A 16,452-nucleotide genomic window follows, 5' to 3' on the forward strand; every position below is an offset into this window, starting at 1 on the left:
TTAAAAAAAATTTTTTTAGATAATAATGCATATTTGAGAAATGGAAGTATTAGAATTGTCGTGAGGGATGTTTCATTTTTTAATTTTCGTGAACTGTTTTTATGATATTTCATGTTGTATCCATAACTCTCTTCATATTCGTATATTTTGGTTGGAAATGAAAATAAGTTCTCAATAAAGTGTTTTCATGCCATTATTGATAATCTATTTTCATTTTCGAACCGACAAAAACCTTAAAGGCCCTCTAGTGGGTGCTTTGCCAACAAAACGAAAGGAACATCAGCTTTCCTCTATCTCTCCGGATTCCAAGTTCACAAGGTAGCAAATAGAGGGAGCTAGACTCCGGGTTAACAATGACTAATAAACTGTAGGCTCTTTCAATGTTCAATGCCACAAGGAAGCAAGGGTAGTTCCAATAGTGGAACCATGGGGGCCCTGCCCCACCCTTCTCTGAAAACTTGAAAGACATATTTATTCTAATATGGAAAAATGATTTTATTTTCCTATGTTTCAAAGTATATGTAGTTTTCTTGCCAACATATAGCATATTACATATTATATTACAATTATAATTGAAATTTTATATCAACAAACACCTTACATGCAGAATTTTAAATATAAAATTATGACCCCACACCAACATCACTCCTAGAACCGCCACTGCAATAGCTCAATGAAATTCATGACTAGTTGAGTTGCTCTTTCAGAATATGTATCAGTTTTAGATCTTCGATGATTTTTCTGGGAGATACGGGTGACAAAAGTTGACCTTCGAAAAATTCCCAAAAAGTTGGGTTCAGTTAAAACTTCCTCAAGCCCGAACGGTTGTGCCGAAATGGATGAAATTCTCAGATTTATAACTAGGAGAGTTGCTCTTTCAGAATATGTATCACATTCGCATCAACGATCATTTGGTTGGTGGAGCCAATTTTTTCCTAATTTCCAATTCAACTCTGGTCCAACTCTCTTTTGGTGATACCATAGAGGCCAACCCTCTGTTGTGGATCATCCAAATACCGACTGATGCCAAATCTCAACACAACCCTTGACAAAAAATTCCTTCAACCTTCAACAATTTAATTTCTGTTCCAAACCTAGCGAACGCGCGAATCCATAAAAGATGGAATGGGCTCGAAATGATAGAGCATAATTCAAATTCGTTTCGAGCGCGTCTGATAGGATGTTTGTTTTATTTTTAGATGCACTTTGTCGTCTTTTGGAACTATGCCTCCTTGGCTGGGTCGGGACGGTCTTAAAATTAACCTTTATATCGGAAAAAAAAGCAGAACTGTTCGCTTTGAAACACATAATACACGCTGACGGTCTGTGATATCAATTGTACAAAATGAATCTCGAATTACTGGTTCGCAGTGAACGGTGTAAATACAGATTTTAGTGGATATTGACTGCGTGTAAACCGTTTGTGCACGGATTCGTATCGAGAGTGATCTAGAAATAAACGTTGCTTGGAATGATTTCGAGGCATGGCAAAAAGCACAAGAAGTACCACTACATTCCGTTCGGCAAGAACAGAAGGGTAAATGAGAGTTCCTGTTTTCACTCACTGACAAAATTTTACAAAATCGTTTACTGCTCCAAATCTCTGCTCAACACATTTACATTCCATTTTTCCCTGGACTCTAGATTGAACGAAAAGTATTTCGACTCATGTGGGTTTCGAACCAATGCTTTAAAATTGATACAACTGATGTTCGTCTCTGAAGAGTATAGAATACCAAGAAATATGTGATTTGTCGAGAGAACTCAAGTTCGAAATCACTTGCTGCGGGTAGTATAACCCAGAAAGTGGATTTTAACATTAGGTTTCTTCCGAATAACTGAAAATTCGTCAATTCATGGATTTTATATTATCAACTGTGCCTTTTTTCGGGCAAAATCTGCAAATAATTCTGTTTTAATAAGCATCATCTGAAAAACCAGGTTGCAAGGACATAGATCTAGAAAAAGATTTGACAATTGACAACTTCCCTTAGTGAATAAGAAGAATCGAAGAAGCAAGTAACGTGTCATGGTATCTTCAAATATTATTGAATATATAACAAGCTGTTCCAAATATGAGTTCTTCATTCAAAAGGCTCTTAGTTTCTGGTGCTTCAAAATACCTGGAAATAATGATCTATATTTTCGATTAACCTTGTAGGTATAGAGTAGAAAATTTTTCACAAATTGGTGTTTTCATGCACTTAGATACTTTCGAGGTGGGAGAAACTCAATATCAATAATTTTTTCTTAGCATAAAGTACATATATGGTAAAAATTTTTTGTTAGAATATTTAAACGAAGATTGCCAAGTTATGTTTTCTGTATTTTCTGAGAGATTGATTGGATGGGAGCCTTATATTTCTAGAGGAAATTAATGAAGAAGAAATAGTACGGTAAACCAGTTAACACGTGGTCATAATCTCCCATTTTTAAGGATCGAGAACCCAGAAATTAAATTTAAAAAAATATGTATCTACTACTGATCATGTCATTACATAAACACAGCGTGTTATCTCCGAAATTTCAATATTTTGAATCTCAACACGCGTAGAACTCAACACTCCTCATAGATTACCGTCATTCATAAGCTTTCTGAGCAGTGTGTCATGCCTTTCGTCAAGCTCAGAAATAAATTCGAATGTTGCCGTGGACGTAAACAAATTTCAAGTCGGTCAAGAACCGACGCCCATTCATCTTTGGGAAAGTATGAAGCATATATGATAATTTTAGGTCCTGCAGCTTCCAGGATCCGCAGCGGAAGCGATTGGGTAATTTCACAAATTCGGGGTATAGGGACGTTTGGGAGGTTGACCTGGAAGAGTAAATATTTTTTCTGGAAGTTGAACGAACACTCTGTTGTGCTCAATTTGGGATGGGTGAGACCAACGGTTTTTGGCGATTCCAATAATGACCCTCTGCATCTGGAAAAAAAGTTGAAAGCATGCTTGAAAGCCATCTGCCTTTGAGATTGTTCTTTTCTTATGTCTTGGTTCTTGAGAACTCTGAACAAACCCACCATAAGAAAAGGTTTAAGTACTGATGCAAAATTTGTTGTAACAAAACTGGAATTCCTCAAATTAAGGAAGTTAGGTACTTTTCTTTTCTATTCAACCCAAATTACTCCCCAATTCACTTTATTCAATTCTACATATCAAATTGATTGTCTTCAGTGAAAATACGCGAATTGATACTTAAAGCCTTGAATTAATGTATGGGGTTGATTTACTGATGATTTTCTTTCCTATGGAACATCATGTGGAGGATGATATTCTTAAATTTCGGACAATTCTTCGCGAGTTAAATGTCCACATTCTTCAACAACCTTTTCAATTATTTGCATCTTCTTCGAGGAAAAATTGCTTGAAACCCAACCTAAAATAAGAAAATTTGGATTCTTCGCATTGAGAAAGTTATTTTCCTTCCCTTAAAGTCAAATTTCACCCCAATTTTCGATCTTCTTCAATACAAAATACAGAATCGAGTGGATAACGCTTTCATTCATACTCTTCCTTGAAGAAATTCTCAAGTTTGATGCATATTGCCGAAGAAACTGTTAATTTTCTGAGATATCATGAATGGCCTGGTTGTTTCATAGGGCAACTCCGTGGACGTTTGTTGAATAGGTTGTGAAATAATTCAGGTGCCATGTCCAAGATTTTCCTTCGGCCGAAATCGATACCCTTTACTGCAGTACAGTTTTTCCGATTTTTCAATGAACTTTCCCAGAAACGACAACTCTGCCGTAGCTGGAAACATGATGGAAATCAACCTTTTGCCCCCTTCTTACGTTCTACGTAACCAGTCAGTTGTTCAAATCGATATCGACGCATGCGCAGCGCCCGTCGCTCCACCTCCCTCCCATGTGTACACTCTAGTCACGCAGAGATTTTTCTTCGAAAAGCTCCGTAAGTTCGCGAGGTTTTGGCGTTTTGTGACGAATGTATACAATCAAGCGCTGTTAACCCGCATTACCGCATGAAAAATCCGCGATATTACTTGAAAAATTTTCCAGGTGTCATACATCGAACGAAGTGTGGCATATAGCCTTAATTTCATTCAAAAACATCTGATGAACAAAGAGTACAATGTCTAATGAAAGCTTCCCTTCCATTATTGAAAATTCACCCAATACGTACCAGTGCCTATCAAATGCAGATTATTTTTCCTTATGAGAGTTTCCTCGTCTTCGATTTTTGTTGGGGTAAATCTAAAAATCTATCGATACCTTCTCTCAAGAAATATCATCGAGGTATATACCGAACAAGTTATAAATGAGAAAAATCTTGCTTACCCTTTCATTTCTCTGATGAAACATCGTGGTTGTATAGGAAATGACACAATATGATGGGGTATAGCAACTATAACAATCAAGGATATAATAAATTATTCACACAGGTATGTTTTATCAGATTCAGAAATTGACCCTTTCACTAATCCAAACCCTATATAATATAGTTGTACCTACTATTCGTTTGCTTTCAATTAAAAAGGGTGAATCACCCTTGAAATAAAATTCAAAATATTCAAGAAAAGTATGAATTCAATTCAAATCCTGTTCAGGGATGTAAATAACATGTGCGTGTAATAAATTCTACTGTCAGTACTCATAAATTAATTGTAAACCTTACCCTGTATATGCAGTATATTTTGCTCAGATTTCAACTAACATTTTGTTGATTGATTTTATGTTAATTTCATAGTAATTCTTGAAAATCTTTTGTATTATCCTGGATTATTAGTCCCTGAAAAGAAAAAGCATTTTGACAGAACCTACATTATATGTCGAAGAAATACGAATAGGATGTTGAAACTCAGAATGCGTCAGGGAATATTTCGAATTTTGTTTTGTGAATGGAGCATTTATTGGTGTATTTTCAGTTTGCGTGGAAATAATCTTCATAATATCTAATAATCATTGCCAAGAATCTTCAAATCTACTGAATTATTAGCTGGCTGAAACCATTCATTTCGAGTTATGATATTTTGTAAAACATTTGAAAGAAATAACTATACATAGCTTGATTATTCTCGAAATCCAAACAGTTGAGCAAAACCATGAGCTGACAGGACTATTTTTTATCGAATTTAATCGATTTATATCTGATAGTTTGTACAGGGGAGGTCGTTATCATTTTGCTTTTTCCTGTTCGATTCCAAAGGCTTAGATTTGAGATTATTATATGGAATTCGCAGTTTGACATTCAATGAATTTCGAAAGATAGCAAATAGTTTTTTTTTCGGAATTTTTCATGCTCCTTCCTTCTGACAGATTTTTTGTCAAACTCCCTCTACCAGTATATTTTCGTGCCATTCATTCATACGTTTCTCACTTGCGTGTAACGGTTGAATGATTCTTTCTCAGTTCGATCGAAAACTGTTTAGATCTGAAGAGAGAATGCGGAAATATTTATATCAAGCTGTATAGATTTCCTCCGAACAAATTCCATTTGTTTTTGTTGTGACTCATCAACATAGCGAGTCTGTTAAGTGTTGAGAAAATCGAATTAATGATCATTTAGATTTATACTGCTCCGGTTTATACAGACTGATTGAGAAACGGTGAAAATGAGAAATGGATTATTTGTCTGCGCACCTCAATAGAAATGGGGCGTTTGGGTAACGATGTGCAGAACACATTTTTAAAAACTTTTATTCCATATTGGAGCTGCCAATTCAACGAAAAAATTCCAAGATTTATCCGCCATTTTGTCCTGTCATATTCTTTTTTCTAGAGTTTATTTCACAGTGAAAGATTAGCGAAACAATGAATATCAGAATGCAGGTACTTATGAATACAAAAAATTGTATTAAAAGCAATTTTAAAAGGGAGGCCATGATTAAAACAAGTAATTCAAGTCCGGAGTGAAAGAAAATTCTCATGCAACTGAACATACACTTCTATCAAAATGAAATTCGACAAAATAAAACCACTATTGATCCAAGATTGCAGAGAAGATATAAAAAATGAAATCTTGAAGCTTGAGTAATCACTGAAGAAAAGCTTTATGTTTCCATCCCCAATTTTTTTCAGATTTGGTGTGTTATTACTTGTAAATTGTTATCGCATGCTTTCAGTGGCACGTCATCTAACCTATGTCAAAGTACACGTCTCTGGTAAGAAAAAAAATAGTTAGACAGTAACACTGAAATATTGAGTTAGATAGTTTTATTATGCACAAATTCTAGTTATATTGGAAGTCATTTGCTTGTACATTGAATTCGTTGAGTGAAGATTTCGGAGGAAAATATATTAGAGAATTTGTCCGAAATTGAATGCCCATTATTTGGGTATCTAGTGGTATGTGTGTTGTGAAATATGTTTAGATACTTGTAGATTTGTTACATTTAGTGTAATCAGTGTATTATGGAAAATAATCTCATCTCATATCCGTCAATCAGAATACTTTTCTTTTTGGAAGAAAAAAGCTAAGCCTCTCTTGAATGTGTTCGTCTGTTATTTCTTCTGTGATTGGAGGTTTCATTCGACGTTAAAAATAGTCAAACCATCTCCAAACTTCGTGTTTTTCGTGTAGCATCAAAAAGGTCTAGTTGTCTGAAGCCCTTGTTTCAACGGAGGGATACATTTTTCTCAAGATATAATCAAAAACGAAAGATGATAGCGTGCCTTGAATAAAGTGAGTTTGTTATCACAAAATCGAGTAATCAAATTATATATTTTTGCTTCTGGGGTATTATTAAACTCGTTAGTCGAAGTTTCATTGTCAGAAACAAGATTCCACTATTTGAGTTTCGGAACTCAACATGATCAATTTCAATTTGAACTTTTTTGTTCTTCAAATACGCTTTTAGTGTCCCGAAAATAAGATTGTTTGTAAACAGGAGGATTTCTCTATTGTTCACAATGCAGATATCGTGTATCATTCAAGGATGGATGTCGTTCGAGAATGCTTTTTTATAATCCATCAAATCTCAACTGGGTATAAAATTCAAACATCACTCGAAAGTATTTTTAGTCTTCTTTACTCAATTAAACTTTTGAACCGAAGGAAACCAGCATATTTTAATGGATTAGTAGAGAACTCCACGTTTAACCGTTTGAAAGAGAAAACAATATCGATCTTTGAGTTATCAAATATTATCCGAGTTTTTTTTTTCGTGAAAAAAATCAGTCAGCTTTCGAGAGCAACATCGAAGTATACTATTATAGTGAAATTACATCAGGTACATTTTATGTAATAGACGTAGACAAAGTATACCTATACATAGTTTTCAATTATGATGAATTGTTTTTCACCTCTCACGACATCAAAGTCGTGAAAAATGGTTATTTTTCTTTCACCTTCTAACAATTTTATATGGATTTCCTACTTGTGTAATTTCGAAAATGTCACACCAACGCAAACGATACTGAAAGTACCGAAATGATCTTTCCGTAGTAGCATAAAAAGAAAGGATGAAACATAGTCAGATCGTGGAAGATTGAACAAGATTTAGCCATAAACATTCAGATGATATATTTGTATAAAGTGAACGCGACGGTAATGAGCTAAGTAGGTGATTTAGAGTTGAACTCTTCAGAAAACTCTGGGTTGAATAGAGCAGACTTTCTACGACATCTTCAAAATACTTATGAGCATCTCTTTCTAGCTATCTCCAACTGAAATCGAATAACTTCTCCAACATTGTTATTATGCATGCCACTTGCAATGTGCTCATCCACTCTCATGCCCATTTAGATCATTGTTATCATAAATGATCACCATCACACTATCTTACCTTCTAAATCATTGCAGTGCAATATCAAATGTCAGTTTGGATTAGATTGGAATCCATAGTGTAGTGTGAATTTCATCAGATTAGCCATTGTGATAATATAAGACCTGTGTCGTGTCAGAATGAGAAGTATTGAAACTTTTTTTTTGTTTTTAGGGTTCCGCTGATTCTAACTACTCACAGCCTTCTTCAGATTTATCGCTGGACGAGGAAAAAGAGGCCCTTCGTAGGGAGAAAGAGCGTCAAGCTCTTGCCCAACTCGAAAAAGCAAGGGTATGTACCTACTTGAAAGGAAATTTCACAACAATCGAAAATTTCAGTCATTACTGTAATTGAATGCTGTGGTGTCAAAATCGGTACAATATTTTAGAGATAACCTCCCATCTAAAAACAAATGAACAAAACGTGAAATAGCAGTATGAATTCTAGACTATTCTTGATTTATAGTGGTAAAAATGTTTGAATTCGTCATTTTTAGTGTTGGTATGTTAATTGTTCCAGCGAAGTTCTCATAACACCCAAGTTCGATTCGTTTTAAATCACGATACGTTGAAAACACGAATCATCTGCAAAATGAACGTTTTCGAGAACTTTTCTTCAGCATTTCATTTGTCTTCGTGTTGGTTCCTGAATGTTTCCACCTTCAATTTATAATAAGAAAATGATTGAATATGATTATGAGCTGATAAATCATATCTTATCATAACATAACATTCACAGCGGGTTTCATAAAACTTTGATTGCCCGATCAACGATTTAACAGTTACTCGATTTCTAAAACCAAAACACTGAAAACTCTTCATTTCTGAATATATTGGAGAAGTAGCAATCGAGAATAATTGGTGCATGAACATCATAATTTGATGCGATAGTGATATTCTGAATGATCATGACTGAATTATCGATTGAAAACAAATTGACGTCTATTCGTCAATCAAGCGTTGATTCCCCGATCAAGCTTTATGAAACCCACGGTCAGATTCATTTCTCACTGAATTTTCTCAATTCATTCTATCACCTTCAGACTAGGCTCCACTTTTAAGCCTGCTTCACAGTTTTTATTTGCTCATTGTTGCTTAGCCTTCAGCTCTTTCCAAGAATATCATTTCATGAGTGCGAGCGACTCGAAGTGTGGACTACGAGATGAAAAATTCAGTTTGGGGAACAAAGCAAAGTCAGACCGGTCAAAATCTATTATTCTATTGAGAGTGGTTGGTCCATATTCCGTTGTGATTTTGGAAACGTGTGGGGAAATTATACTTGACACATCAGAAGTATATGGGTATTTGAAGTGATATATTTCGAATTTTCAGACGAAACAGGTAGCATTTGCTGTTAGGACAAACGTAGCATATGATGGTACCGTAGACGATGATTCGCCAGTTCATGGTTATGCTGTTTCCTTCGACATTAGAGATTTTTTACACATAAAGGTTTGTACCACTTGCTTTTCGTCCTTAGCCAGATCAGTATGATTGCCTTCTTCTTTTTTGTCTCAGGAAAAATATGACAACAACTGGTGGATTGGTCGTCTCGTCAAGGAAGGCTGCGATATTGGTTTCATACCGTCTCCGGTGAAATTGGAAAATTTGAGGCTTCAGCAGGTTGCGACCAGATCGACCAAGCTTTACTCGAGCAAAACTAGTTCCAGTTCTAATATAGGGGGCGCTGGTAACGATGTTTCCAGAGGTAGCACTCCTCCCACGCCTGGTATGTCCTTTCCATCCGACGACGGGTTTTTGTTTTTGTTTTTTTATTTTTGTCTCGAGATATTTCTCATCGATTTTGGTGAAATCGCTCCAGAGAAGGGCGAAGCAACTGAGAAGAAAGATACCGATGTTGCGGTTGAAGAGAATAACGGATTATGATCTTCCAAGGCATTTCAACACATTCAGGATGTCTGGGAAAGTTCCGAAAATTTTGGATTAACATGGGGGCATATTCAGAAACAGGAAAGTAAAATTACATCCCTTATAGTGCTGCTTCTATGTGACTCACTATGAGAGTTCATGAGGTATCAAATGGATATACAGGGTATAAATCCATTCAGGGATTGATTCCTTGTCCAAAATTGTTTGGATTTTTCATATTTATCTTTTTTTTCAGCAGCCACTGCTGATGACACATTGTTAAAAATCTTTTTTGTACTATGTTTTTTGTCTCTGAATGTGCACCGATATAGGAACCAAAATATTTTCGATACCTTTTCAGATAATCTGTAAAACGACAGATTTTCACAAAAACCTAACAATCACTATTCATCATGGATACCAACTGTACACTGAATATATGCAGGGATCTAACTTAACAAAATTATCTCAATTGTAAGAATGAAAGTTCTTCTACTTCTACTACACTGGTCGTACATAATACTGATAGCCCAAATTTGAGAGGTAATTCAGCTGCATGCTTTCCGAATGTGAAACTAGAAAAAATAAGATGGTTTTATGTGTTATCACAAACTTTTCTATCGTATTTATTAGGTTGTGATCGAATTTCTCCATTTCGAAGAAATTTATCATCTTTATGAAGATAAGATCACGGGAGATTAGACTTTATATTAATTTATTTCTTCATGGAAGATGATACTTACTTAAGGAGACACTTTCAGATTTTTTTCCTTTCTCACCATCATTCTCACTCTCCGATTCAATATTTTCGGCTCGATAAACTCGTGATTTTTGATAATCCTAATTCCACATCCCTTTTCCCTTCTTGAAAAACCCAATAACTACCCAAAATTCTCCCGGCTTCTTAGAATAGAAATTTTAGGACTAGTTAGAATAACATTAGGCTAGCGTGGTAGAGGTCGAGAAAAATATGTTAACATTCGAGAGTAATCGACTGTTGCTTCTTATTTATGTCCCCAGTGAAGTACCTGAAACACTGTGGTACAATGCATTTCTTATAGGTGACGAATCAGATTCTGTGGGTAACGCCAGGTCTGGCAAAACACTCACAACACCTCCTGCCAAAGAGAAGAAGAAACCGTTCTTCAAGAAGCAAGAAACCACTGCCCCTTATGATGTGGTTCCTTCCATGAGGCCTGTAGTGTTGGTTGGGCCATCGTTGAAGGGGTACGAAGTGACGGATATGATGCAGAAGGCCTTATTCGATTTCCTAAAACATAGATTCGAAGGAAGGTAAATAATGTCATACCGCGATTTGCTATAGTCTCTATCTTCCACATTTTCCTTCCAGAATCATCATCACTAGAGTAATGGCGGATATTTCACTAGCAAAGAGGTCCTTATTAAATAATCCTTCCAAACGAGCGATAATGGAGCGATCCACTACACGGTCATCATGTTTGTCTGAAGTGCAAGCTGAAATAGAGAGGATATTCGAATTGGCCACCACCTGCCAGTTGGTCGTCTTGGATTGTGATACTATCAACCATCCCTCACAACTCGCCAAAACTTCTTTAGCTCCTTGTATCGTGTACCTCAAAATATCTAGTCCTAAGGTTGGTACAATTCTCATCGTATGGACATCAGTTCAGAACTTATTGTAACCGATATTTTTCTTATGGTAGGTGCTGCAAAGGTTAATAAAATCACGGGGTAAAAGCCAAACCAGGCATTTGAATGTACAAATGGTAGCTGCAGAAAAATTAGCTCAGTGTCCTCCAGAAATGTTCGATGTTATTCTGGATGAGAATCAGTTAGAAGATGCCTGTGAACATATTGCTGAGTACCTCGAAGTAAGAATAAACTTACTTAAAAATGATTTTCGGGTAGAATTATAGAACCCGTTTGACATAACCTTCTTCCAACAGGCATACTGGCGAGCTACACATCCAGAAAATGCACCAGCCAATGTTCCAAGACCTATTGTAACCTCTCCACAGGCATCTCCTAGTGGAGACCAAGGAAGACCTACATTACCAGGTAAAGAACAGTATAATTGTTCATGATCAAAAGTACAAAGCTAGTAGAACATGTATATAAATGTGATCAGTTTTTTTTACGTAAACGTGCGAAATATAAGCAGTATTTATTCGTATTTCGAAAAAGTATGTCAAAGGTAGTGCATCACCTTATATCTTGAATAGTACGTCAATAGTATACCGGGTGTAAATGAATATTTGTGAGAAAATATCAGGGGTGATTCCTTGTCAAAAATAGTGTGTGCCATTCTTATAATTTGTTCAGATACAGTCCCCTAAAGAAGCAAGGGTTGATTAAAAAAATTATCTGAAGGCCCCACACTATTTTTAGACCAGAAATCATACCCATTTTTTTTTGGGAGAATTTCTCATTTACACCTGAACACCTGTATAATGGACATGAGTAGCAATACGTTGTTTATTTCTTCATTTCGTATGTCATATGTTTCTTTTCGAAATTCAGGTTGTAGGTGACAACAAAAATCTTAGAACATAGACAAAAATCAAATGAAATTTTCTCTTCGAAAAAACAAGACTCAGTTCAAGGGATATTTTACATAACTAAACGAAATTCGTCTATATTTTTCTATATTTATGTGTTAACTGTGCACGATCAGTCTTTGGATTCCATCATTGCATTGAAACACCTGGTTCTGGTTATAGCAAAAATCACGAAAATGGTATACATCCGCATTTCATTATTTTTGACATACTCACTTAGCTAGTCCCTGTTTGTGTTAGCGGTCTCAACTAACTCCTCGATTTTTCATTGCAGCCATTCATGACGTTTACGGCTATTCTTCTACACATGATCCTAGAGGTAGTCATGCCGGTGTTAGATACATAGGATTGCAAAGTTGGGAATCAATAGACTCTTTAGAATCACTATCTTTCTTGTAAATCATTACACTGCATGATCGTCTTGAATTGCGTCTCATCTATCTCCTTATAGGATCTCTATTGAAATGGGCTGAAGATTATTTTTGAGCTGGCATTTTGATTTATTTTCAGTAAATTGATGCAAAGTTTGCTAGATATAACCAGAGCTTCAATTTTTGATTTTTTCGACTGTTTGAAAACAACAACATTTAAGGTTTTTCATTCTATAATTCAGGTGTTTTGAGGAAATGTGATAAGTCTCGTACCTGGTTATATTTCGTAACCTATTGCTTGATCAGATCAAAACGTCGTGAGAAAGGATATAATCAGGGTATTAGCGATGTTTACATTAACCGAAAATCTGATTTTTTGAGTAGCCTCACGTCAAATGAAACTGTAGCAGTTATAGGTTTCAAATATTTGCATAGAAGAAGCTTATTTGTAGGTAGGATTAGCTCAGAGCGTTTAGGAATTTTTTTTTCAGAAAATCGAGAGATTTTCTGGAAACAAATGCTATTTCTTGTTGCTATTTTATGTATTTCATGGGACCAATGAAAAAGAATTAACACAATATAGAACTATATTATTGAATCATAAATATACATATATTTGAAAGCGACCCATTGTTTTTGTTCACTCAAAATAATCATACATTTCAGATTTTACTGGTTCGGCCACCCCTATAGCAGCTAAATATTAAATTTCAATTCGAACATCCACCCTTATGTTTGAACAATGTACGAAGCAGGTTCATTTTTGATTTTGCACGATTTTAATTTGAATTTTCTCTTCTATATTTCGCTTGGCAACGATAACAAAACTATGCTGCGCTTTTGCTGTGATGCATCCTTGACTCTTTCGCAAACTGCAGAAACCCCTGGTAGAGTTTGGCGCGCTGATTCTCTTGATTTGTTCGCTTAAAGGCTAAATATTTTTGTAAGTAGGTTGGATATGAAAAAATCGATTGTACGTTGCTTCAAAACGATCATTGAAATAATTCTCATCGAGTAGGCTATGGATTTCAGAAGGTTGATATTCTATGGTTGAATCAAGTGCTCATCTTCATTGTGGGAAGAATGCACAAGCTAATCACTTGGATAAAAAAAATAACAAGCCTCAAAATTCCATAGTCTACTTCCCTTCGACAGTGTTCTAAAAACATGACATGTGAAACACAAGGATTTTCAATATTTTCTGTGGGGGGAAGAAATCATTCGATATATCTTCGTACAATCGATTGAGTGTGTGTGATTTCAGTTTGACCTTTACACTAGCCACAGAAACACAATTGAACACGAATTTGGGTTGATTTTTGTCGTGGACTGAAGTTGAATTGAAACATTTACCAAACACAATACGCATTTAACTGAAGAATTGACCAATCTTATTTCATGACCAGTACCCACTTTCCAAACGACCCACAGAAGAACTAGGCTGGAAAGGGACAGAGAATACGAAGAGTACACAGAAAGAGATAATTACTCGCAACACATGCAAACTGAAGATTATCGAAGCATCGATCGTAGAGAGCACAGAACCAGAGATGAAGATTACGTCACACATAGGGGATCTTCAAGAAGAGCTTTGAATGCCATCTAGTGGAGGCTTTCTACGGACCATCCTATTGAAGAAGAAATCCATGATGAAATGTCACCTCAGGAAGAATATTACAAACCTCAGATTCCAAGGGAATATAGGGACGATAGATCAGAGAAAAGGATAGAAGCTGACGAGAGGCGGTACAGAGATCGGAGAGAAAGAGATCGGAGATACGGCGAACAGAGCACCCTGTATATGGATTCGGAGAGGAGGAGAGCGAGGGAAACCGCCAAACAGGAAGGGAAGAATTACAGGAAAGAACTGCTGGAGAGGTTTGGTAGCATGGGTTTTGAGGACCATGAGAGTCCCCCACATCAAAGGTACTATGATTGAAGTGTTCACTGGTATGTAATATCATTTGCTAGGGTCATTGGCAACAGGTTTCATATAATATGATTTCTATTGGTCCTTCTTCGGTGATTTCTTCATTTTTCATCAAGCTTCCCTATAAAATCTACATGTTTGGCTCTTCTTTTTCCAAAAACATTTTTATACTAATCTTTTTTCAGTTTTCTAAAAGTCTAAAGTCTTACTAACTTTGAAATATTTAAGAGATATTTCAAGTATTGATAGTTCCACATGTTTGGTGCTTTTTGATATAAATTTTTCACCTGGTCAAATATTTTGAGTTTTTTCTTCACTATCAATCGTTTTTTTTTAATATTTTACTCCAGTCGAAGCAAACCTACGATCGAGCCATAAACAAAGGGAGTCAAAAGAAATGAGGACAATAATTCAATTTGTTCAGAATCCTCGCCAATGATATGATACCAAAAAAAAAAGTTATGAAGTACACTACGATAGAACCTTTGATCGTTTCTTCAAGAGGATAGTCCGTACCTATTGTGATTTCAATTAGAATTGAACTATAGCATATAAAGTTTAAAAATTTTGACCAGTGCCATATTTAAGTAATAGCTCAATTTTTATTCAATCTATAACTGAATTGAAAAGAAATATTTAAGCTTTAAACTGTAGCTGTATTAGATTTTCTAATTTTTCGTGAGAAAAAAATATGGAGCGATCAATATTACGAATTGTGGATTTGAGGTAGCCACTCAACTGCAAACGGGATATTTAAATAATTGTTATTTTGATTATTCGAAACTTCGTATAGAATGGAAATTCTCGAATGGTTAATAATTGTTCCAGTAGTTTATAATTTTGTATACAACAAAATATGCGTCTTTTTCTCTTTAAACTGAGACCATTCGCTTAGTTCGAACGATCGAAATATTTTGTTACTTATTCCATAAGCTTGATTTTTTCGTGATAAAAATGGATAGCTTAGTACTTGTATTTTGTATACGTATCGATAGCATTTTCTGAAGAAATACCGAATTTTTTCATGAGATGTTGAATGATTAGGTCTCTCGCTTTCGTTCAAATTTCAAAATACATAATGGTGATATTAAGAGTTAAACTTTATGTATTTGACTGATGCTAGGAGGATAATATTCGATATGAAATCATTTATGATGCACAGCTATTAAGATTAAGGTGTTTACGAATCAATAATTGATCAAATATTGACGGCTTTAGGGGAGTGTTCTCAAACGGGAGAATATGTGAAATATTTCGATGAATACGGCCTGATATCGAAGTTTTTCTTCGTCCTTTCAAAGCACCCAGTTGAAATTTTTCCGTCCCATACAGGATGTTCAGAAATTTGGTCACAGATTCGTGAGGCAAAATAAGGAGACCCCTATTTTTTTATTTTTGCCAGGAGACCCTGTCTTTAAAAGTTAGTCCCCTGAATTAACACCTAAAAATAGTCTTTTTTGTATGTATCTCAGAATATCATGAAACATTTTTTTCTCTCCTGCAATTTTTCCATGAAACGCAAGAAATTCAAGGGGCTTTCTGACGGTTTAACAATTTTCAAGGTTAACGTTTATTGGTTCCGAAGATATAAACCAACTATGTTCCAAACTCACCGATGTATGTATGACAGACTGAGACAAAAGGAAAGGCTCTTTTTAGGGGCGAAAAAACTTCTAAAGAGGGGACCTCCTGGCAAGAATCAAAAATAGGGATTTTCTAATTCTGTCTCGAAAATCTGTGACCAAATTTTATTTATTTATTTAATACATAAGACTACAAATCATCATTAGTGATGTTCTAGTAGAATCATTAAATTTTGAATAAAATCAAATGAAATAAACAAACATTAGGCAAAATGTGTCATTGCAAAATCTTTAACAAATTTATTGAACAATTTGAGAGATTGTTTCCGTTTTACATGTTCAGGTATGTTGTTATATACCATTGCAGCCTGGTAGTAAGGTGAATTTCTGGCTCTATTTGTTCTGATATTATCTAGATGGAAATTGTTAGTTTGTCTGGTA

General features: G+C 35.3%; 1 protein-coding gene across 11 annotated transcripts in view; it reads left to right on the top strand.

Annotated features, from left to right (window-relative positions):
• The window catches only part of LOC123312074 (voltage-dependent L-type calcium channel subunit beta-2), a 71,785-nt gene extending 55,800 nt beyond the window's left edge, over window positions 1-15,985 (top strand). For 3 of the 11 annotated variants that reach the window (XM_044896283.1, XM_044896290.1, XM_044896291.1), the window contains 9 exons: window positions 7,894-8,010; window positions 9,051-9,170; window positions 9,237-9,447; window positions 10,649-10,880; window positions 10,939-11,203; window positions 11,273-11,440; window positions 11,516-11,627; window positions 12,402-12,446; window positions 13,905-15,985. In XM_044896283.1, coding sequence (XP_044752218.1) covers window positions 7,894-8,010; window positions 9,051-9,170; window positions 9,237-9,447; window positions 10,649-10,880; window positions 10,939-11,203; window positions 11,273-11,440; window positions 11,516-11,627; window positions 12,402-12,446; window positions 13,905-14,104 — 1,470 coding nt within the window. In that variant the 3' untranslated portion in view covers window positions 14,105-15,985. Of the gene's footprint in view, window positions 1-1,201; window positions 1,538-3,892; window positions 4,399-6,078; window positions 6,118-7,893; window positions 8,011-9,050; window positions 9,171-9,236; window positions 9,448-10,648; window positions 10,881-10,938; window positions 11,204-11,272; window positions 11,441-11,515; window positions 11,628-12,401; window positions 12,447-13,164; window positions 13,243-13,376; window positions 13,442-13,904 lie in introns of those variants that run through there. The other 8 variants (XM_044896292.1, XM_044896286.1, XM_044896293.1 and 5 more) reach the window with 8 other exon arrangements.
• Window positions 15,986-16,452: the final 467 nt, after the last annotated feature.

This window comes from Coccinella septempunctata, chromosome 4 (genome assembly GCF_907165205.1).
Source record: "Coccinella septempunctata chromosome 4, icCocSept1.1, whole genome shotgun sequence".
NCBI classification, from domain to species: domain Eukaryota; kingdom Metazoa; phylum Arthropoda; class Insecta; order Coleoptera; family Coccinellidae; genus Coccinella; species Coccinella septempunctata.